This window comes from Phoca vitulina, unplaced genomic scaffold (assembly GCF_004348235.1).
Source record: "Phoca vitulina isolate PV1807 unplaced genomic scaffold, GSC_HSeal_1.0 scaffold3, whole genome shotgun sequence".
NCBI lineage: Eukaryota > Metazoa > Chordata > Mammalia > Carnivora > Phocidae > Phoca > Phoca vitulina.
This window is the reverse complement of record NW_022589706.1, coordinates 87130273-87154926: the sequence shown is the minus strand read 5'-3', so window position 1 is coordinate 87154926 and position 24654 is coordinate 87130273. Positions and strand designations below refer to the sequence as shown.

Here is a 24654-nt window from a genome sequence, read left to right as displayed (position 1 = left end):
TGTCCAATTTTCCCAGCACCATTTATTGAAGAGACTGTCTTTTTTCCATTGCATGTTTTTTCCTGCTTTGTCAAAGATTATTTGACCATAGAGTTGAGGGTCCATATCTGGGTTCTCTATTCTGTTCCATGGGTCTATATGTCTGTTTCTGTGTCAGTACCATGCTGTCTTGGTGATCACAGCTTTGTAATATAGCTTGAAATCGGGCAACGTGATGCCCCCTGCTTTGTTTTTCTTTTTCAACATTTCCTTGGCGATTCGGGGTCTTTTCTGATTCCATACAAATTTTAGGATTGTTTGTTCCAGCACTTTGAAAAATGTCATTGGAATTTTGATCGGGATGGCATTGAAGGTATAGATTGCTCTGGGTAGCATAGACATTTTAACAATGTTTATTCTTCCAATCCATGAGCATGGAATATTTTTCCATCTTTTTGTGTCTTCTTCAATTTCTTTCATGAGTGTTTTGTAGTTCCTAGAGTATAGATCCTTTACCTCTTTGGTTAGGTTTATTCCGAGGTATCTTATGGTTTTTGGTGCTATTGTAAATGGAATCGTTTCTCTAATTTCTCTTTCTACAGTTGCATTGTTAGTGTATAAGAAAGCAACTGATTTCTGTGCATTGATTTTGTATCCTGCCATATTACTGAATTGCTGGATGAGTTCTAGTAATTTGGGGGTGGAGTCTTTTGGGTTTTCCACATAAAGTATCCTGTCATCTGCGAAAAGAGAGAGTTTGACTTCTTCTTTGCCAATTTGAATATCTTTTATTTCTTTTTGTTGTCTGATTGCTGTTGCTAGAACTTCTAGTACTATGTTGAACAACAGTGGTGAGAGTGGGCACCCTTGACGTGTTCCTGATCTTAAGGGAAAGGCTCTCAGCTTTTCCCCATTGAGGATGATATTCGCTGTGGGTTTTTCATAGATGGATTTTATGAGCTTGAGGAATGTTCCCTCTATCCCTATACTCTGGAGAGTTTTAATCAGGAAAGGATGTTGTATTTTGTCAAATGCTTTTTCTGCATCAATTGAGAGGACCATATGGTTCTTCTCCCTCCTCTTATTAATGTGTTCTATCACATTGATTGATTTGCGAATGTTGAACCACCCTTGCATCCCGGGGATAAATCCCACTTGGTCGTGGTGGATGATCCTTTTAATGTATTGTTGGATCCTGTTAGCTAGGATTTTGTTGAGGATTTTGGAATCCATATTCATCAGGGATATCGGTCTGAAATTCTCCTTTTTGATGGGGTCTTTGCCTGGTTTGGGGATTAAGGTAATGTTGGCCTCATAGAATGAGTTTGGAAGTTTTCCTTCTGTTTCTATTTTTTGAAACAGCTTCAGTAGAATAGGTATTATTTCTTCTTTGAATGTTTGGTAGAATTCCCCAGGGAATCCATCAGGCCCTGGACTCTTGTTTTTTGGGAGGTTTTTGATCACTGCTTCAATCTCGTTACTGGTTATTGGCCTTTTCAGGTTGTCAATTTCTTCCTGTTTCAGTCTTGGCAGCTTATAGGTTTCCAGGAAGGCCTCCATTTCATCCAGATTGCTCAGTTTATTGGCATATAGTTGTTGATAATAATTTCTAATAATTGCTTCTGTTTCCTTGGTGTTAGTCGTGATCTCTCCCCTTTCATTCATAATTTTATTAATTTGGGTCCTTTCTCTTTTCTTTTGGATAAGTCTGGCCAGTGGTTTATCAATCTTATTAATTCTTTCAAAGAACCAACTTCTAGTTTCATTGATCTGATCTACTGTGTTTCTGGTTTCTAATTCATTGATTTCTGCTCTAATTTTAATTATTTCTCTTCTAATGCGTGGCTTAGGCGTCGTTTGTTGCTTTTTCTCTAGTTCTTTAAGGTGTAGAGTTAGTTGGTGAATTTGGGATTTTTCTATTTTTTTGAGTGAGGCTTAGATGGCTATGTATTTCCCCCTTAGGACCGCCTTTGCAGTATCCCATAGGTTTTGGACCAATGTGTTTTCGTTCTCATTGATTTCCATGAATTGTTTAAGTTCTTCTTTGATTTCTTGGTTGACCCAAACATTCTTGAGCAGAGTGGTCTTTAGCTACCAAGTGTTTGAATTTCTGCCAAATTTTTTCTTGTGATTGAGTTCCAGTTTTAGAGCATTGTGGTCTGAGAATATGCAGGGAATAATCTCAATCTTTTGGTATCGGTTGAGACCTGATTTGTGACCCAGTATATGGTCTATTCTGGAGAAAGTTCCATGTGCGCTCAAGAAGAATGAGTATTCTGTTGTTTAGGGTGGAATGTTCTGTAAATATCTATGAGGTCCATCTGGTCCAATGTATCATTCAAAGCTCTTGTTTCCTTGTTGATTTTCTGCTTAGATGTTCTGTCCATTGCTGAGAGTGGAGTATTGAGGTCTCCTACAATTAACGTATTGTTATCAATATGACTCTTTATTTTGGTTAACAGTTGGCTTATATAGATGGCTGCTCCCATGTTGGGGGCATAGATATTTACAATTGTTAGATCTTCTTGTTGGATAGACCCTTTAAGAATGATACAGTGTCCTTCTGTGTCTCTTATTACAGACTTTAGTTTAAAATCTAATTTGTCTGATAGAAGAATTGCTACCCCAGCTTTCTTTTGAGGTCCGCTGGCATGGAAGATGGATCTCCATCCCTTCACTTTCAGTCTGGATGTATCTTTAGGTTCCAAATGAGTCTCTTGAAGACAGCATATGGATGGGTCCTGTCTTTTTATCCAATCTGCAACCCTGTGCCGTTTTATGGGAGCGTTTAGGCCATTCACGTTGAGAGTGATTATTATTATTATTTTTATTTTATTTTATTTATTTGACAGAGAGAGAGACAGCAAGAGGGAACACAAGCAGGGGGAGTGGGAGAGGGAGAAGCAGGCTTCCCGCTGAGCAGAGAGCCCGATGTGGGGCTCGATCCCAGGACCCTGGGATCATGACCTGAGCCGAAGGCAGACGCTTAACGACTGAGCCACCCAGGCGCCCGAGAGTGATTATTGAAAGATATGAATTAATTGTCATCATGTTGCCTGTGAAGACGTTGTTTTTATAGATTGTCCCTGTAAATTTCTGTTGTATATCACTCTTGGGGTCTTTCTCCTTTTATAGAACTCCCCTTAATATTTCTTGCAGGGCCGGCTTAGTGGTCACATATTCTTTCAGCTTCTGCCGGTCGTGGAAGCTCTGCATCTCTCCACCCATTCTAAATGAAAGCCTTGCCGGATAAAGTATTCTTGGCTGCATGTTCTTCTCATTTAGTACCCTGAATATGTCTTGCCAGGCCTTTCTGGCTTGCCAGGTCTCTGTGGATAGGTCTGATGTTATTCTGATGTTCCTCCCTCTGTACGTAAGGAATCTCTTCCCCCTAACTGCCCTTAAGATGGTTTCCTTGGTTCTAAGATTTGCAAGTTTTACTATTACATGCCGGGGTGTTGGCCTGTTTTCCTTGATCTTGAGAGGGGTCCTCTCTGCCTCTAGGACTCGAATGTTTGTTTCATTCCCCAGATTAGGGAAGTTGTCAGCTACGATTTGCTCAAATACATCTTCTAGTCCTCTCTCTCTCTCCACTCCCTCCGGGATTCCAATTATTCTGACATTGGAACGCTTCATGGTGTCACTTATTTCTCTGATTCTATTTTCCTGGATTCTGAGTTGTTTTTCCCTGGCCTCCTCTTTTCCCTTTTTATCTATTATATTGTCTTCCAGGTCGCTTATTCTCTCTTCTGTCTCAGTTACCCTAGCTGTTAGATTATCTAGATTGGATTGGATCTCATTGATAGCATTTTTAAGTTCTGCCAATTCACCTTTTATTTCTGCCCTTAGAGACTCTATGTTGCCATTAATTGATTTCTCCATTCTAGCCATTGTCTTCACAATTGCTAGCCTGAATTCCATCTCCGACATCTTGGTTATATCTGCATCCATTTGTAAATCTGCAGCATAAGTCATAATCTCTGAGTCTTTTCTGTTTTGGGGGCTCCTCCTCCTAGTCATTCTGTTGATGGGTGTTTGAAGGGTTGTATAGAGTCCAAATTATTGACCAGAACCCAAGCAAGATGCACCTGTTTTCTTGGGACCTTAGGGTTGCTGGCCTCTTGTTTTCCCAGCCTGTCTTCTGCGGGAGGGGCCTGCCGCACTGTTATTCAGGCAACCCTGTTTGGGCGGAGTTGCCCTGCGCCCCTGTGGCGGGGGATGGGCTCAGTGGGAATCAGTTTTTGGGGCTTTTGTTCTCTGGCGCCTTTCCCTGGCGGCTTTCCGCATCTCTTCCGCGAGTCAGAGCAGAAGAGACCGTTTCCAACCCTCTGCCTCAGAGCAGAGAGACCGCAGTCTGTTCTTCAGTGAGCCCTCCAGGCCACACTGTCTCCGTTTCTGTCCGTGCTGCTATAAACTGCAGCGTCCTGGGTTGTGTGCCCCTCCGCAGCGCCCCCAGTCCTGCCTCCAGGTCGGGGCACGTCTCTGCCCTTTGTGCTTCTAAAACCGCCAGCCGCTCCCAGTTCGCGCCCATGCGACCCCGCCTCTCCGGGTTTCTGTCCGAGGGGCTGCAGTTTGCAGGCATGACCCCGCCGCTCCGGGTTTCCGTCCAGAGGGCTGCAGTTTGCAGGCGCGACCCCAGCGCACCGGGTTTCCATCTCGGAGGCTGCAGTTCGCGTGCGCGTGACTCCGTCGCTCCGGGTTTCCACCCTGGGGGCTGCCCTAAAGTCCTTTCCCGGCACTACTGGTCTGCGAGTCTGTGCCCGGCCGCAGCGCACAAGGCTGTCACTCACCAGCGGTGTAGGATCCCCACGGCCAGGCACCCTCCCGCTGCCGTTTATCCTCCAATATCTGCCCGCAGAATCACGGCTCCCCGCTTCGTACCTCAAAACCAACCGCCTGCGATATTCTGTTTGTAGAGATCCAGATTCTCTTACATCTCAGGCTGGTTTCGTGGGTGCTCAGAGTGGTTTGGTAGATATCCAGCTCAATTCCGGGGACCAGCTGAAATAGCGTCCCCTACTCCTCCGCCATCTTTCCCCCCTCCCCTGCTTATACTTTAATTAAGCTGTTTTTTTAAAGTTTTATTAGTTAAGTAATCTCTACACCCAATATGGGGCTTGAACTCAGGACCCCGAGATCAGTAGTCCCACATTTCTCCGACTAAGCCAGCCAGGCACTCCTAATTAAGCAATTTTGATCAGTAAACATTTTTCAGATTTTTGCCATTATAAATAATATTGTGATAAAAATCCTTAAATATAAATCTGTCTCCATTTCTGATTCTTTCCTTATGAAAAAGTCTTAGGCCTAGAATAAAAGATATAAACTTTTTTTTTTTTAAGATTTATTTATTTATTTGAGAGTGAGAGAGAGCATGCACACCACGTGTGCATGTGTTGGGGGGGTAAGGGAGGGGCAGAGGGAGAGGAAAATCTTAAGCAGGCTGCACAGTGAGCGAGGAATGAGGAGCCAGATGCAGGGCTCAATCCCATTACCCTGAGATCATGACCTGAGTCGAAATCAACCGTCAGTGCTTAACTGACTGAGCCACCCAGGCACCCCTAAACTTTTTTTTTTAAGTAAGCTCTGTGCCCAATGGGGGCTTGAACTCACAACCCCGAGATCAAGAGTTGCATGCTTATTGACTAAGCCAGCCAGGCACCCCAAGATATAAATATTTTTTAAGTCCTTATTAGGACTTAAATATCTAAAACAGAGACTGAATATATTTTTTGATTCAAGACAATGAGGAGTTACTTGGGGGCTAAACAGGAAAAAGCTTTAGATTGCTCAGCATGAGATGAAAATTTTAACTGTAGGCTGTTAGAAAAGTTAGAAAAATCACAAAAGTAGAATGAAGAAGGAAGGTAAGTACTGAATACTAAAGCATTTAGGAGAAATTCTTCAATGTTTAAGCCTCTGATAAGGACCTGAGAAGTATGGATCTATAATTAGGATATACACCTCAACTTCATATAGGCTAGACTCACACACTTCTTCACATTAAAATAACATTTAGCAGTGCCTTTCGACAATGTGCTCTGACTGTAATGGACAGGATGGGACAAAGAGTTTCTTGAGAAGAAATGAAATGTACTTTTTTTTTTTTTAAAGATTTTATTTATTTTAGAAAGAGCGCTCGAGGCATGGGGAGGAGCAGAGGGAGAGGGACAAGCAGACTTCACGCTAAGTGTGAAGCTTGTGGTGGGGCTCATCTCATGACCTTGAGATCATGACCTAAGCCCAAAGCAAGAGGACACTTAACTGACTGAGCCACCCAGGTGCCCCAAAACATACTTTTTACCCTATTTTAGTGGTATGATGAGGATACTGCACCCTCTATTATAAAAAAATTAACATAAAATTGCATTGAGAACATGTAATCTGTGTTTTGAGACTGAAAAGTAGCTGACTGTCTCCAAGATGAGGACTATGAAATACGCAAAAGTTGAAATCTATCCATGCATTGACATTAAACAAACTGCTTCAAAATTATTTGGGAAGACTATGTGTGGAAAGCTATAGTTTATTTAGTGTTGTAACTCTTTAAATTCCCATTTGAGGTGACAGATGTTGTAGAGGACTGGATATTCATTGAGCTCTCTACTCTGTTTCTAGCCTAGAACCAGAGCTGTAAGATACATGAGAGGGAAAGGTAGATGAGAGTTGCGTATTCACAAAGCCCTAATTGGGGGTGATGTATGTAGAAGAATGATCATAGCCTTTGAAGGTAGATAGACTTGCTTAGGTTGAATCATGGCTGACTCTACTTATTAGCTCTGTGGCCTCAGCAAAATTCCTCACTTTTGGAGTCCTCATCTCTAAGATTAGATACTACCCTGCAGAGCTGAAATGAGTATTAAGTGAGATAATGTATGTAAAAATAAGGTATGCATTCCTAATAAATCCTGATGCTACGTATATGGTAGCTATTGTTTTCCATATTATTATGTCATTAGAGACAGTTTTATTTGTGATAAATACTAACATCACTATTTTATAAACATTTAATGAACCTTCAATATAATTTTAAAATTCTCTATAAAATGCATTATATAAAAAAAGTCTTAGCTACATTGCATTTACTGAGTTTAGGCATATCAGATTGAATTCTATAACTATAAAATACACTGTTACATAAAATTAATTTTAATAACAAATATTAGGTAAACTTTGCTTTATAAATTCTTCTAAATAATCAGAATCTATTTTACCTTGTTTTCTTTAAAGGCTTCTCAGTCTTGGATTTGAAAAATTTGTCAGAGTTGGGAGTGTCAGGAAGATTGCCAAGCCAATTTTACCTTATAGGTAAGAACACTGAATTCCAAAATTCAGAGTGCTCAAAGAAGTATAATAATTTTGGGACGCCTGGGTGGCTCAGTCGTTAAGCGTCTGCCTTCTGCTCAGGTCATGATCCCAGGGTCCTGGGATCGAGCCCCGCGTTGGGCTCCCTGCTCAGCGGGAGGCCTGCTTCTCCCTCTCCCACTCCCACTGCTTTTGTTCCTTCTCTCGCTGTCTCTCTGTCAAATGAATAAATAAAATCTTTAAAAAAAAAAAGTATAATAATTTTATATAATTTTAAATTTGGTTTTTGAAGAAGAGTGGAAAAGCTTTATTTTTTTTGGTTAACTTAGAAAATCTGTAGTTTACTTTTTTATAATGTGAAAATGGGATAAAAAGGGATATTCTTTTAAGTAATTCTTTTTTAGTTTGCATGCCTCAGAAAATGAAAATGAACAACTGAAAGAACTACATGCACTAATGAAAGAAGACTTGACTCCTCTGGAAAGGGTCTATGTCAGAAAAAGTATTGAACAGCATAAACTGGGGACCAATAAAACCCTGCTGAAGCAGGTAAGTTTGTTTCTTAATTTATATATACTACTCAAAATTCTTTTATTCCTGTTGATGGAGAATATTTCCTTTAAATAAAACAAATGACTGTGATAGCTTAGATTCAAATAAAGTGTGTGTATGTCTATCCAGTGCATATTTTTATCTTATAAAACATTCTTCAAATTTGTGAACAGATCCAACTTACCATGACTGAGTTATCCTCTCTCCTTTTCCGTACTTGTAGATCTTTTTATAAGCTTAAAGAGGAAAGAGAAGAGGTGGGAATAGACTTCCTGGAAAGTTAAAATGAAACTTGGTTTTTTTCTAGGTGCAATGGGGAAGGAAAAGAAGGTCTGACCCTGGACAAAATATCCAAGTGAAATTTGTCTTTAATGCCTCCCTAGAAAGCCAAGTCTTTCAGGGTCTGTCTATATCTGAGAATCTAGGAGGCTCAGACACTTGCTTCTAAGTATTGGAAGCCAAGACTGGACACACAGGATCCCAAGCTGTAACAAGTAGCAGCATCCCCTTTATCAGCTTCTGATCCGGGGCGGCTTCCTTTAGGTGGTAGCTGATGAGAAAGAAGTCAGTCAGTAGCTTCCTCCAATGAAAGGAGAGCTTGAGGAAAAGAAAGAGGAAGGGAAGAAAAGAGGGTTGTTGACTTCTTGGACTATGTGGACATTGGTTACTTTCTGCAAGAGATTTGGAAAAATCAACATACTTGGATCCCCATATTATGTAGCTATTTCAGAAATATTGCTGCTTAACAAACATCTCAATACTTTAAGACAACAAACTTATGACTCTAAAGGTCAGTTGGCATGGCCCAGCTTGAGGCTATGGTTCAGATCTCTCATTCTGAGAACATTTGCCTATGGCATGATGGTCTTCTCCTGACAGATGGCAGAAGTGCAAGAAAGAAGCCTAGATCACACAAATACATTTAAAGCTTTTGTTCATGTCATGTCTGCTAATATTCCATTTGCTGCAAAAAGTCATATGGCCAAGCCTAATATTTAGTGGGACAGGGAAATATACTCCCCCTACTTCTCTGGTGAGAAGTACTGCAAAGTCACATGGCAAAGAATGTGGATGTGTAATACTCTTACAGGGAGGGAGAGAGAAATTGGAAATAATAACCAATCTACAAGTTTTGATTACAGAAGTCCTCAGGTTTCAGACTAGCTTTCTATTATTTTGAGTTAGAGTTAACTCTACTTTCTTCTCCCCAACTAAATCCAGAAGGGCTTAGTTTGACTGTGTTCAATTAATGCAAATTAGTCATTTATGTAAATTACTTATCATTTTACTCACTTATCCAACATAATATTGATATGTAAGAATAATTGTTAATGATTTCTTTGATAATTTTCTTTTTTTTTATTATTATTTTCCAAGTGAAAGCCCAGATAGCATAATCTATTGTTCATTGGTATTATCTGTTCACAAATGAAAACTCTTTTATTTATTTATTTTTAGTTACTTATTTATTTTAAAGAGAGAGAGTGAGTGAATGTGTGTGTGCATGCACATGCATGTGAGGGGAGGGGTAGAGGGAGAGAATCTTCAGGCAGCCTCCCCACAGAGCTTGGAGCTGGATGCAGGGCTTGATCATGACCTGAGCTGAAACCAAGAGTCAGATGCTCAACTGACTGAGTCGCCCAGGCGCCCCAAATGAAAACTCTTTTAAAGGGAACATTTTTTTAAAAGTTTTGTCTATCAAATTTCCAAGGTCCAATTAGGCATTCAGAGCTAACACATTTCTAAAGTGACATGTCTTTACAATGGAATTAAATTTTAAAAATGCTTCATAGTTAATTGCTATTTCCTAGATCAATAATAAAATATCTTCTGGGGTTAGAATCTTAGCAATATGATGACAAATTAGTAGATACTCATATAATATTTTAAAGAAACCTTAGTTCTTTATGTTTTTGTATTAGCTATTTTATTTATTTATTTTTTTTAAGATTTATTTATTTGACAGAGAGAGATAGTGAGAGCAGGAACACAAGCAGGGGGAGTGGGAGAGGGAGAAGCTGGCTTCCCGCGGAGCAGGGAGCCCGATGCGGGGCTCAATCCTAGGATCATGACCCGAGCCAAAGGCAGACGCTTAACAGACTGAGCCACCCAGGCGCTCCTAGCTATTTCTTTTTTTTCTTTTTTTTTTTTTTTAAGATTTTATTTATTTAATGGGCAGAGAGAGAGAGTGAGAGAGGGAACACAAGCAGGGGGAGTGGGAGAGGGAGAAGCAGGCTTCCCGCCGAGCAGGGAGCCCGATGCGGGGCTCAGTCCCAGGACCCCAGGATCATGACCCGAGCCGAAGGCAGTTGCTTAACCAACTGAGCTACACAGGCTCCCGCCCCTAGCTATTTCTTTTAAAAAAACTTCTTCCTGGTTCACAACTTTCGGGTTCTCATTCTAAGGTTGTCTTTATCAGGTATAGTTTCCAGAAATTAAATAATGAATCATATTTGAGAGTGGTACCATGAGCAGTGTATTTTACTACAGTGGTGTCTTCTGCTGGATCATTTTAAAAGAGCTGAATATTCAAATAGTGTAGAGTTTCTAATATAAATGTGGCTTTGTGATTTTTGTTTTTAACAAAAGGAAACTCTAACTGACAGAGGGCTGTTACACGTGATGAATGTTATTATTAATGTATATATTTCTTGTTTCACAGGATCTATGGAGGCAGTATTTAATTTGTAAAGCATATTTTTGTCAGTCACATTTGTTGACAAAAGATATGGTCTGTTTGTGTGGACTGCCCTTGCTACCAAAAAGTGGAATTATACTTCAGATTGTTAGGAGAGAAACAAAATTATGTATGTGTATGTGTGTATATATATGTGAGTGTGTGTGTGTGTATGTCTGTAGCTATTAGACTACTAGGGCAATTGAACACATCTAATTAGAAAATTCAGTGATTTTCCTCTTGTTTATGTTTAGTTCCAGAGATTAAATATTAGCTTTTTTATCAGGCTTTTTGCCTTGAGAATAATGGTATTCTGCTATAATATTTGAGAATTATAAGATTCAAATATGCTTACAGGCCACAAGTACACTTTAATTTACTGTTGTTTAGAAATAGTTAGCATTCTTTACTTTCTTAAATAAGTCAAAATCCTAGTGTGATTGAAGGTTAAGCAAAATACAGTTTATAGCATATTCACTGTTCTTTGTGGAGAATTTTGGCTTGTGTTGATAATAATGCATGTTGCATTTATCCAGCTTTGTTTAGAAGGATAAAATATGGATGTCATCATTAATATTTTTTAAATCCCTGATAATATAATACCTTCCTTGTGAATATCAAACTGTGCCTTTTATTTGTTCTTTTTAAGGGACTTGTGGCTTAAGTAGCCTATGTTCTGTGATTTCCATTTCCTATGTGGAAATAATAAAAATGTGGAGATAAAGTGACCTGTTATTCCTGATTGCCAGTAATTAGGACAGCTCATTTCTGATTTTAGATTTACAAGTTCTTTGGTAAATACATTATCTTATTTTCTCAAAAGGTTGTTAATTAATAATATTCTTGTACTAAAGGTGCGAGTAGTTGGAGTTACCTGTGCAGCCTGCCCATTCCCATGCATGAATGATCTTAAATTTCCTGTAGTAGTGCTGGATGAGTGTAGTCAAATAACTGAACCGACCTCTCTCCTTCCTATTGCAAGGTAACCTAAAAATTTCTTTTCCGAAAAGCACTCAGATATCACGATTATTTCAAATAATTTCGCACTTCAAACTCTTACCAAACTTTTGTGAGTATTCTTAGCAATTTAGATACTAAACTGATTATTTAAAAGAATGCAGAGACCTGTACCTCTGAAACAAATAATACATTATATGTTAAAAAAAAAAAAAAAGAAGAAGAAGATAGCAGGAGGGGAAAAATGAAGGGGGGGAAATTGGAGAGGGAGATGAACCATGAGAGACTATGGACTCTGAGAAACAAACTGAGGGTTCTAGAGGGGAGGGGGTTGGGGGGATGGGTTAGCCTGGTGATGGGTATTAAAGAGGGCACATTCTGCATGGAGCACTGGGTGTTATACGCCAACAATGAATCATGGAACAGTCTCTCATGGTTCGTCTCCCCCTCCGGTTTCCCCCCCCTTTTGAATTAGTGTTTTTGCATTCTTTGGGTGAATAACCAGTAGTGCAATTGCTAGATCGTAAGGTAGTTCTATTTTTGATTTTTTGAGGAGCCTCCATACTGTTTTCCACAGTGGCTATACTAGTTTGCATTCCCACAAACAGTGCATGAGGGTTCTTCTTCACATCCTCACCAATCCAGTTGTTTCTTGTGTTGATTTTAGCCATTCTAACGAGTATGAGGTGGTATCTCATTATAGTTTTGATTTGTATTTCCCTGGTGATAGATCACATAATTTTTTTTAAAGATTATTTGAGAGAGAGAGAACACAAGTGGGGGTAGGGGAAGGAGAGGAAGAGAGCAGACTCCCCGTTGAGCACGGAGACCCACACAGGGCTCGAGCATGGAGACCCACACAGGGCTCGATCCCGGGACCCCGAGATGAGGACCTGAGCCGAAATCAAGAGTCAGACACTTTTCTGACTGAGCCACCCAGGCACCCTAGATTACATAATTTTTAAAGCCTTGATAACTCTAGTGCTAGGATTCTCCTAGGACCTTGCAGATTTCTCAACTAGATTAAAGGTTCCACTATAGATTTTTCTACAAAAACTGGACATTTTCCCATGATATCCTACCTCTATTTAGAAAGACATTTAGCCCCCAGGAGCCTAATTTACTTCACCTCTAAAATAAGAGTTTAAGCCAAATGACTTCTAAGAAAGCCTCTGAGTTTACAAAATTTAAAAGTCATTGTTTCTCAAAATGTGTTCTGCAAAATGCTAATTCCATGCAGAGGCAGGTAGACATTTAGCAGATTTTATGTGGAAAAAAGTTGTAAAGGATTTTTTACTGAATAACTTCAAATCCCTTTAATACATTTATTAACATTATTAAGCCTTGTTAGTTACCAGAACTTTTTTTTTTTTTTAAGATTTTTTATTTTTAAGTAATCTCTATACCCAGTGTGGGACTTGAACTCACAGCCCAGAGATCAAGAATCGCATGCTCTACTGACTGAGCCAGCTAGGTGCCCTAGTTCCCAGAACTCTGTGGTATTCCAGTTCTTTGAAATACATGCTAGAAAATAGTGCAATAAGGGGCGCCTGGGTGGCACAGTTTGTTAATCCTCTGACTCTTGGTTTAGGCTCAGGGTCATGATTTCAGGGTCGTGAGATCGAGCCCCGTCGAGCCCCGTTGAGCCCCATTGGGCTCCGGGCTCAGCGAGGAGTCTGCTTAAGTTTCTCTCACTCTCTCCCTCTGCTCCCCCACACCTGCTTTTTCTCTCTTTCTCTCTCAAATAAATAAATCTTAAAAAACGAAACAGTGCAACAAGTGATGTGAATGCATGCTTTTTGTTGTTGTTGTCGCTTAGATTAACTTTTGGAATTCTGTTTTTAGGTTTGAGTGTGAAAAGCTGATTCTTGTTGGAGATCCCAAACAGCTTCCTCCTACAATTCAGGGTTCTGATGCAGCTCATGAAAATGGATTGGAACAAACTCTTTTTGATCGACTTTGCTTAATGGTACTACTGCTAAAATCATACAGAATTATCATTTATTGATTATACACTATGTAGATTGATAGAAAATGAAAATATTAGAACTACTCTATGCCCTAAAATAATTTTAACTGGAATTGTTTAGAAAGTACCCCTCTTAAATATAATTTAATTTAATTTAAATGCCTTTTTATAAAATGAATATTTCCCCCATGTACTTTAGTAATGGGTAGTAAATACATTGCTTTTGCTCCAAAATTTAAAAAACTCTATAATGTCTCTATTATCCCTGTCCCCTATTATAGAGCTGTTGTAGGGTACTACTTCACATTTAAAAGAATTTTTTCAATTAATTATTAATATATTTTTAAGTTGAGGTAACATTCACCATAAAATTAACCATTTTAAAGTGAATAAGTCAGTGGCATTTAGTACATTCACAGTACTGCGTAACGACCCCTCTCTAGTTTCAAAACATTTTTATCACCCCAAAATAAAATGCCATACCCATTGAGCGGTTATTCTCCATTCCCTCCTTCCTCCAGCCCTGGCTACCACCAGTTTGTTTTCAGTCTGTATAGATTTATCTATTCAGGAGATTTTATATCATACAGTTTACAACTTTCATATCATACAACTTGGAATCTATACAATATTGACCTTTTGTGCCTGGCTTCTGTCACTTAGCACAGTGTTTTTGAGGTTCATCCACACTGTAGCATATGTCAGTACTATATTACATTTTTTTAAAAGTACATTCACAATGTAGTGCAGCTATCACCCTACTCATTTCTAGAACTTTTTCATTATCCCAACAGAAACTTTGTACCCGTTGTTTAATATGCTTTTTTCCTGAGCTGATAACCTCTGTTCTGCTTTCTTCCTCTATGAATTTGCCTACTCTAAAGTGCTTTATATAAGTAGAATCCTACAATATTTGTCCTTTTGTGTTTGGCTTATTTACTTAGCATAATACATTCAGGGTTCATCCATGTTGTCGTATGTGTCAGAATTTCATTCCTTGTTAAAGCCAAATAACATTCCATTGTGCGTAATACCACATTTTATTTATCCACTCATCTATGGATGGATATTTGGGTTGTTTCTATCTTTCAGCTATTGTGAATAATGGTGCTATGAACATTGGTATACAAATACCTGTTCAAGTCTTTGCTTTCAGTTCTTTTGATTATACACCCAGAAGTGCTACTACTGGGTTATATAATAATTTTATGGGTTTTCTTTATCCATTCTCTTTTTTGTTTTTAAGTTTTTATTCAAATTCCAGTTTGTTAAAATTCAGGTGTACAATATAATAACTCAGTACTTCCATACAACACCGGGTGCTTCTCACAACACGTGCTCTCCTTAATCCCCATTACCTATTTAACTCATCCCCCTACCAACCTCCCTCTAGTAGCCATCAGTTTGTTCTCAGTAGTTAAGAGTCTGTTTCTTGGTTCCCTCCCCCGCTCTTTTTTCCCTTTGCTTGTCTTGTTTCTTAAATTCCACATATGAGTGAAATCCTATGGTATTTATCTTTTTCTGACGGACTTATTTTGCTTAGCACTATACTCTCTAGCTCCATCCACGTCATTGCAAATGGCAACATTTCATTCTTTTTTTATGGCTGAGTAATAATACTGCATTGTATATATGTATATATACCACATTTTCTTCATCCATTCATCAGTTGATGGACACTTGGGCCGTTTTCACAATTTGGTTATTGTAGATAGTGCTGCTATAAACATCAGGGTGCATATATGCCTTTGAATTAGTGTTCTTGTATTTTTGGGGTAAAGACTCAGAAGTGCCAATACCCTGCATCATATGGTAGCTCTATTTTTAACTTTCTGAGGAACCTCCATATGGTTTTTCGGGGTGGCTGCACCAGTTTGCATCCCCACTAACAGTGCAAGAGGGTTCTCTTTTCTCCACATCCTTGATAATTTTATGTTTAACTTTTTGAGGAACCACCAAACTGTTGTCCATATCAGCTGCACCATTTACATTCCCAACAGCAATTTCTCAACAAAATATTCCAATTTCTGCACATCTTCACCAATATTTGTTTTTTTGTTTTATATTTTTTGAGTTTTTTTAATAATAGCTCTCCTAGTGAGTGTGAAGTAGGTATCTCATTATGGTTTCCCTAATGACTAATGACATTGAGCATTTTTTCATGTGCTTATCTTTGGAAAAATGCTTATTCAAGTGTTTTGCCCAATTTTGAATTGGGATGTTTGGTTTTTTGATGTTGAGTTGTATGTGTTCTTTATATTTTCTGGATATTAAACCCTTATCAGATACATCATTTACAAATACTTTCTTCCATTCTTAGGTAGTCTTTTGTTTTCTTGACAGTATCTTTTTTTTTTTTCTTTCTTTGAGAGAGAAAGTGCTCACATGAGCAAGTGGTGGGTTGGGCAGAGGGAGAAAGAATCTTAAGCAGGCTCCAGGCCAGTGCAGAGCTTGACATGGGGCACAGTCTCATGACCCTGAGATCATAACCTGAGCCAAAATCAAGAGTTGGATGCTTAACGAACTGAGCCACCCAGGTGCCCCTTGACAGTATCCTTAGATGCACAAAAGTTTGTAATTTTGATGAAGTCCAATTTATCTATTTTTTCTTATGTTACTTTTGCTTTTGGTGTCATAGCCATGAAATTGTTGCCCAGTCCAGTATCATACAGATTTCCCCCAATGTTTTCTTCTAAGAATTTTATAGTTTTGGCTCTTACATTTAATTCCTTGATCCATTTTGAGTTAATTTTTGTATATGGTATAATGTACAGACCAACTTTTTTCTTTTCCATGCAGATACCCTGTTTTCCCAGCACCATTTGTTGAAAAAACTGTTCTTGAATGGTTTTGGCACCCTTGTCAAAAATCAGTTGACTATGTGCAGGTTTATTTCTGAGCCCTCCATTCTATTCCATTGGTCTATATGATTTAATTACTTTTTTATGGCTGAATAATACTTCATTGTATGTATATACCACAATTTGCTTGCCTGTTTATTATTACTGTTGTTTTGATACAATAATCTAAATCAAGCTGTTTTTATAAGCAGAAGATTAAAATATTATAGCCAAAAGAATTATAGAAAATCTGTTGCCAAAAGAAAAATTTTATCATTGTTGCTAGCTTATTTATTATTATTAATTTATTTTTTCATTGTTGCTAGTTTATTCCTGTTAAAGATTTATTTATTTGAGAGAGTGAGAGAGAGTGAGCGAGAGCACGTGCACAAGCTGGGGGAGGGGCAGAGGGAGAGGGAAAAGCAGACCCCCTGCTGAGCAAGGAGCCTGATGTGGGACACGATCCAGGACCCTGGGACTTGAGCTGAAGGCAAACACTTAACCAACTGAGCCTCCCAGGCACCCGCATTCTTGCTAGTTTAAATTTCATTTAAGGGGTTATCTTGCTGTTTGAACTTTCAATAATCTGTACTTTCTTAAGAGAGGAGAAAAACTGAAATGAAACTAGAAATGATGAAATCTCAAATAAATATTTCTTTACCCATAAGAAATGTTTTTTCCTAAAAGATCCTCTAACAGATTTTAGACAGATGGATTGATTTCTTTGCTCTGAAAGGTAGAGATATTAGTGCTCTCATGCTTTACCCCCTTTTCTTATCCCTTCCCATATTCCTATTGTTGTTAGTTACATCATTATTCTTTTTGTTCTACAATCATAATTTGTACAGTTATTTAGAATCTGTTCTATATTTAAAAGATTCAGTACTTCATTCATCTGGGTACCTTGGACTTCATCATCATTTTTTTTCCAGAATGGCTCATAGATGCCTACTTTCCTGAGTTCTTTTGTTTCAAATGTCTATTGCCTTTAAATGTAAATGGCCCCTTGGCTTATTGAATTGTTGCTATTACTATGAATTTTAGGGCCAGCCTGATTATTTTCCCCTTGTAATGATTTATGTTTTCTACCTGGATGCAAGAACTCTTTTTATAACTTTAAAATTGATAAATTTACTACAGTATATCTCAGTGTGGAGCTTTCTGTAACTAATCATTCTGTAATATAAGTTCTCTCAAAGTGGAGATTTTTTTCTTTCTTTGTTTCAGGAAAGCTTTTTTTTCTACCTGTGGAATTCTCTATCAGTAGCTTGTCTGTGCAGCCTGCTATCACAAAATACCACATATTGGATGGCTTAACCAACAGATTTATTTCTCACAGTTCTGGAGGCTGGGAAGGCCAAGGTCAAGGTACCTTCAGATTTGGTTCCTGATGAGAACTCTCTTCTTGGCTGTATCCTCACATGGTGGAGAGAAAGCTCTGGCCTCTTCCTCTTCTTATAAGGAGACTAATCTTATCATGAGGACCTCATTCTCATAACCTCATCTAAACCTAATTACCTTCCAAAGGCCCTGCCTCCAAATACCATCACTTTGGGGTTTAGGGCTGCAACATAGGAATTGGGTGGGGGACATATTCAGTCTAAAACAGAGGTCCCCCAGTTATTCTTATATTGGGTGTCTTCATCTGTCTTCCATTTATGTTACTTTAATTTCATCCTCATTATCTGTGAAGCCTTTTCTACTATGTCTGTTCCCCTTACGTTGAGTTGGAAGTTGCATAGAGTTTTGAGTTAGGTTACAGTGAGTTTTATGAAGAAATCCTATTTGTTCTTTGCTGCTTTTAGTTTATTCTTTAATGTTACTATTTAGAAAATTAGTTTGTTTCTTTAGGATTGTATTAAATACGTTTTGACATATGATATTTTCAACTTATGATGGGTTTATCAGGATGCTACCCCATCATAAGTCAAGGAAGATCTGTACTGTATTTCTCCCTTCCACTTAAAATTTTGTTTCTTTCTTGGTGACAAGTACTTTTTTAAAGTTTATGACATTGGGTTGGCTATAAACCTTTCTTTGTTGCATGGCTACTGAATTTTTTCTTTGCTGTTTTTAATATTTTGTTATTTTAGTATTTTGTTGTTCCTTTAGATATTAGAGAATGGATTCTCCAAGGCAGTTTTATTCTACTTTCTTCAGAAGTTTCCCCTTACACTGAGTTTCAAGTTGATTTGAGTTTTGAGTTGAGTTGTACTCAATTTTGTGAAGACTCAAGCTTCATTGTCTTGAGCTTTTAATTGTAACTGAATTGAATTGCATAACTTTCTACCCCTTCCATAATGTCAGTGTCCAGATTCTTTTGAATCAGACCTTTCCAGTGGCTTTTAAAAAATCTTAATTAAAAAAATTCTTTAGGTTCTTAAAACATTTTTCAATAGGTAACATAGTCACATGATTCAGAATTTGAATTTAAGAGGAACCAAAAAGTAGAGTGAAACCTTCCACTCCTGTCCCCCAACCACTCAGTTTCTCTCCCCAAAGCAACTGTCATCTTTTTCTTGTATCCTTCTAGTGATAATTTATGCCAGTGTAAGCAAATACATAAAATATTTTCCCCCTCTTTTAACAAATGCTAGCATACTATGCATGCTGTTATGTTCTTTGCTCTTTCACTTATTTGTTGTCGATGACTTTTAAAATATGAGTAGATTTTTAGAGGGAATTTTAAAAGGGCAAATAAAGGACTTAAAAGTGATTTATTCACAGAATAAAATGGAATAGAATTTACAAAATGGAATATATAAAACAGTTAAGGTGAATTCACTTGATCCATATAGACAGTTCTCATAAACATAGTGGATATTGAGAGAAGCAAGGTGCAAAGGGTTACATAGTGTAAAATACAATTTATGTGAATTTCAAAAGCATAGCAAATAATATGTATTAATCATAGATACATGCCTCTGTAGTAAACATATAGAACTTGCATGGGAATGCCATGAGATACATTTAGTTTGGAGCTATTTCTGGAGAAGGTGGCAGAGGAAATAGATGAGGTGGGGGCTTTATCTATATATGTCACATTTTATGTCTTAAGAGAGATCTGAAGCAACAATGACTAAATACTAATGTCAGATCTGTGTGGTACATACATGAGTATTATATTTTCTTTGCTTTTCTGTATATTTGAACTAGTTCAGAATTAATTAAAAGAAATAAAAATAATATCTACTAATCATGATAAAAGTGTGGAAACTACATAAAACTAAAAGGTAAAAAAAAAAAATAAAAAATCTATAATAACCTCACTGCCCCCAAGAGAAAATCCTTTGTAATATTTTAGTATTGTTCCTTCCAGCTTTTATCTTTGGGGTATATGCTTATATCAAATATACGTATATATATAAACTATAAAAATACGTATATTTGATATGTGCACACACACACGTGCGCTCACACACACATTGGAATATGCAGCCATAAAAAAGAAGGAAATCTTGCCATTTGCAACAACATGGATGTACCTTGACAGCATTACGCTAAGTGAGATAAATCCGAGAGAGACAAATAGTATATATCACTTATATGTAGAATCTAAAAAAGCTGACCTCGTACAAAGAGTAGAATTGTGGTTACCAGGAACTGGGAGGTAGAGAGGTAGGAAAAGGGAGATGTCAAAGGGTACAAATTTCTGGTTATAGGATGAATAAGTTCTGGGGATCTAATTAACAGCATGGTGATTATAGTTAATAATACTATATTACATATTTGAAAATTGCCAGGAGAGTATATGTTAAATATTCTTACTATAAAAAGGATGTGGTAACTATGTGATGTGATAGATCTGTTAGCTAATGCTGTGGTGATAATCAGTTTGTAATATATAAGTGTATCAATCAACTCCTGGTACACCTTCAACTTATACAATGTTATGTGTCAATAATATCACAATAAAGCTGGAAAAACATATATATTTTTTACAAAATTGAGATCATACCATATAGTTTCTATCCTGCCTTTTTTTTTAAACTTTGCATTATAATAAATCATTTCCCTGTGTTACTAACTAGCTTTGTAATCATCACTGTTGTCATAAATATGTTTAATCACCAAATACGTAATGTGGATATACTATAATTTAGTCATTTCTCTAACATTTTTTTCTAGTACTAAATCATGGTCCTTTGAGCATTTTTTTTTTTTTTTAAAGTAGGCTCCACAACCAACCTGGGGCTTGAACTCACAGCCCCAATATTAAGAGTCACATGCTCCATCTGCTGAGCCAGCATGGTGCCCCAGAGCCTTTGAGCATTTTTGTGCTTTGAGCATATTGTGTATTTTTGTCAGAGATTTCACATGCCCACTGACTTAGACTCATCCACAAACTTATGCCCTAATTAGTACTGAGGATTGGTTTTTTACTTACTGTTTTTCTCCCATAAAAAATACCTTGTCTATGTGATCATTAATCCTGCCTTTTACTATGTGCTTTTATTATTAGAGTAACTTGTAGTTATTTAAAATGTTCAGACAGTCCTACAGAACATTTTGCAAAGAAAGAACATGTTCCAGAAAAGCCCTAAAGTAGATGGAATGTGGATTTTATGATGCACTAACAAAATTGGAAACTTCTTTGAAGATTCAAAATGAAAGATGGCTTGTGCCCAAGGGGGAAAATTAATAAATGAGTTATCAACAACACTTTCTAATTTTTTTTGAAGATTCCCTTTCAATTTAGTGTCAAGCCAACTCTGCATAGATTATGAAGCATAATGTTAGGTGCCAAACTTATTAGATAATAATTTGAAGATTTGACCTGTTTTATATTTTATAATTTTGTGGTATAATAATAGTTTACCATGAAAATATTTTTAGTAATTAAAAAAATTTTATTTATAGTCTATTTCATGTTTGTAATTCATTTACAGTCTATTTATAATCTATTTCATGGTTGTAATTCATTTACTAAGAGCACAATATGGTGATACTTTTAAATTTTAAAATATTTTTTTCCCTAAGGAAAAAAAAATGGTTTAATTTTTTATTTTTCTGCATTTAAATTTCTTAGGGGCATAAGCCAGTTCTGTTGAGAACCCAATACCGTTGTCACCCTGCAATCAGTGCTATCTCTAATGATCTGTTTTATGAAGGAAACCTCATGAATGGCATTTCAGAAACAGAGAGGAGCCCTTTATTGGAATGGCTCCCAACCCTGTGTTTCTATAACGTTAAAGGACTGGAACAGGTAAATGACATTAATGTTAATGAGAGTCAGCATGGTTTAGTTTCCGGGTTTAATTTTATTGTTGTTGTTTATATGGTTTTCTTGGTTTTTCCATAGCCTTTCTGGGAAATATAATTTAGGATCTGTTTCTTATTCCAGATTGAAAGAGATAACAGCTTTCATAATGTGGCAGAAGCTGCTTTTACACTCAAGCTGATTCAATCACTGATTGCAAGTGGAATAGCGGGCTCTATGATTGGGGTGATAACATTATACAAATCCCAGATGTACAAGGTTTGTATTACATGTTATGATACTTAAATATTATAATTTTATGTTATAATATTTGATATTACACTTGTAGTGGTTTGGTGCTTAAAAAACTTTTGGAAGTATAGTTAACATATTAAAAAAATTCTGATTTTTGTCTGATCTGGCTTTTTTTCTGTATAATTAAATGTAAACCTAACAAGGTTTAATTAAATTCAGTTTACAGCTGTTGGGGCAAAAATGCAAATAAACAAATTAGAGGGAAGAAAATACAGTGTATGCTTTGTGTTTTGAGACAGATGGGATTCAATCTTTGTTTTCCAAAATGTACTTTCATTATCATTTCATTTTATTAATCAAAGATAGATACCAGATATTAATGTACACATAAGCCAATTACTTCTAACTAGTTTTTGCTTTTTTTAAAAAATATTTTTCATCTGTTTTATTATTTATCAACTCTGAATTAGCATATCCAGATGAATTCTCCAGCAATAGATAAATCATCACTTTTGATTTTGTTTCCTAATTTATATTGTCCTCTAGTTATTTATGTATCATTTTAGAAACTATCTACCAAATCTTTGTGAGTCATAAAAAAGAAAATGAAAATGAAAATTATCCACTACCAGTTAAATAAAAATGGCTGCTGTGAATTGGTCCAGGTCTTAAGTTCTTCATAGTCCCTACCCTGTATGATCTCTTTCTTCTTTCCTGCATAGCTTTGTCATTTACTCAGTGCCGTGGACTCTGACCATCCTGATATTAAAGCTGTGCATGTATCCACAGTAGATGCTTTTCAGGGAGCTGAAAAGGAGATCATTATTCTGTCCTGTGTAAGAACAAGACAAGTAGGATTTATTGATTCAGAAAAAAGAATGAATGTTGCATTGACCAGAGGAAGGAGGCATTTATTGATCGTGGGAAATTTATCCTGTTTGCGGAAAAATCGACTCTGGGGACGTGTGATCCAACACTGTGAAGGTAAAGTAAAAATATGTTTAATTCAAGCATTTTGAATTGAAACTGACTTTTGAGTTAGTGCTTGAAGTGGTTCAGGTAGGAACAGCTCTGGATTTGCCACCGTGGGAGATGACTAAAATAGTAGGGGATCACTATGAAATACTGTTGTCTCATGTTTTGTATCTTTTTAAGGAAGGGAAGATGGATTACAACATGCAAGCCAGTATGAACCACAGCTGAACCATCTTCTTAAAGATTATTTTGAAAAACAAGCAGAGGAAAAACAGAAGAAAAAGAATGAAAAGGATAAATCTAAAGATAAATCTCATTCACAAAAAGAAATGGTATAAATAATTTGTATTTATATAAATTCAAATTCATTTTACACTATACATTTTTTATATTTTTTAATTACCCTAAAGCCTTATTATTGAAAAAACCTTTAAAGTATTTAAATAACATTAAATAACCACATATAAAAAATTTGCTCTTCAAAAAAAATATACATACTTATATTTAGATAGGCAGATGTTGAAGGTAATATAAAATATTACTAATAAAAATACATTTTTTTCTAAAAATTATGGCTACTGTTTGCTAAAGGAATACATTTTACAAAGGGCATGGAAAAGGCTTCCTGGTGAATACCAGTGTTACTTCAAAAATAAGTAAATATCTCAACACTTGATCTTAGCCAAAAGGCCAAGAAGTGTTAAAAAAAAAAAAGTATCTCAAAAACTCATCTATTAGAACATGGCTACACAATTATATCAATACACTCCTTTCTGAACCATAGATCTATCAGAATCTTTTTTTTAATTCATTTTTTCTTAATTTTTTTTACTATTTTTTTTAACATATAATGTATTTTTTGTTTCAGGGGTACAGGTCTGTGATTCATCAGTTTTCTATAATACCCAGTGCTCATTAAAACACACCCTCCCCAATGTCCATCACCCAGTTACCCCATCCTTCCCCTCCAGCAACCCTCAGTTTGTTTCCTATGATTAAGAGCCTCTTATGGTTTGTGTCCCTCTGTGGTTTCATCTTGTTTCATTTTTCCTCTCTTCCCCTATGATCCTCTGCCTTGTTTCTTAAATTCTACATATCAGTGAGATCACATGATAATTGTCTTTCTCTGACTGACTTATTTCACTTAGCATAATACCCTCTAGTTCCATCCATGTTGCTGCAAATGGCAAGATTTTATTTTTTTTGATGGCTGCATAATATTCCGTTGTATATATATACCATATCTTCTTTATCCATTCACCTGTCGATGGACATCTGGGCTCTTTCCATAGTTTGGCTATTGTGGACATCACTGCTATAAACATTGGGGTGCAGGTGCCCCTTTGGATCACTACATTTGTATCTTTGGGATAAATACCAAGTAGTGCAATTGCTGGGTCATAGAGTAGCTCTATTTTCAACTTTTTGAGGAAACTCCATACTGTTTTCCAGAATGGCTGCACCAGCTTGCATTCCCACCAACAGTGTAGGAGGGTTCCCCTTTCTCCGCATCCTTGCCAACATCTGTTGTTTCCTGACTTGTTAATTTTAGCCATTCTGACTGGTATGAGGTGGTATCTCACTGTGGTTTTGATTTATATTCCCCGGATGCCGATTGATGTTGAGCACTTTTTCATGTGTCTGTTGGCCATTTGGATGTCTTCTTTGGAGAAATGTCTGTTCATGTCTTCTGCCCATTTCTTGACTGGATTATTTGTTTTTTGGGTGTTGAGTTTGATGGGTTCTTTATAGATTTTGGATACTAGCCCTTTATCTGATATGTTATTTGCAAATATCTTCTCCCATTCTGTAGGTTGTCCTTTGGTTTTGTTGACTGTTTCCTTTGCTGTGCAAAACCTTTTTATCTTGATGAAGTCCTAATTGTTCATTTTTGCCCTTGCTTCCCTTGCCTTTGACGATGTTTCTAGCAAGAAGTTGTTGCGGC

General features: G+C 37.0%; 1 protein-coding gene across 1 annotated transcript in view; it reads left to right on the top strand.

Moving 5' to 3' along the window:
* Positions 1-23047, top strand: part of ZGRF1 (zinc finger GRF-type containing 1) — a 96975-nt gene extending 73928 nt beyond the window's left edge. Inside the window, exons 23-30 of the mRNA XM_032401119.1 lie at positions 7210-7287; positions 7689-7833; positions 11368-11495; positions 13316-13439; positions 21309-21485; positions 21624-21758; positions 22457-22718; positions 22890-23047. Of these exons, the coding sequence (XP_032257010.1) occupies positions 7210-7287; positions 7689-7833; positions 11368-11495; positions 13316-13439; positions 21309-21485; positions 21624-21758; positions 22457-22718; positions 22890-23047 (1207 nt within the window). The remainder of the gene's footprint in view (positions 1-7209; positions 7288-7688; positions 7834-11367; positions 11496-13315; positions 13440-21308; positions 21486-21623; positions 21759-22456; positions 22719-22889) is intronic.
* The last annotated feature ends 1607 nt before the right edge of the window (positions 23048-24654 follow it).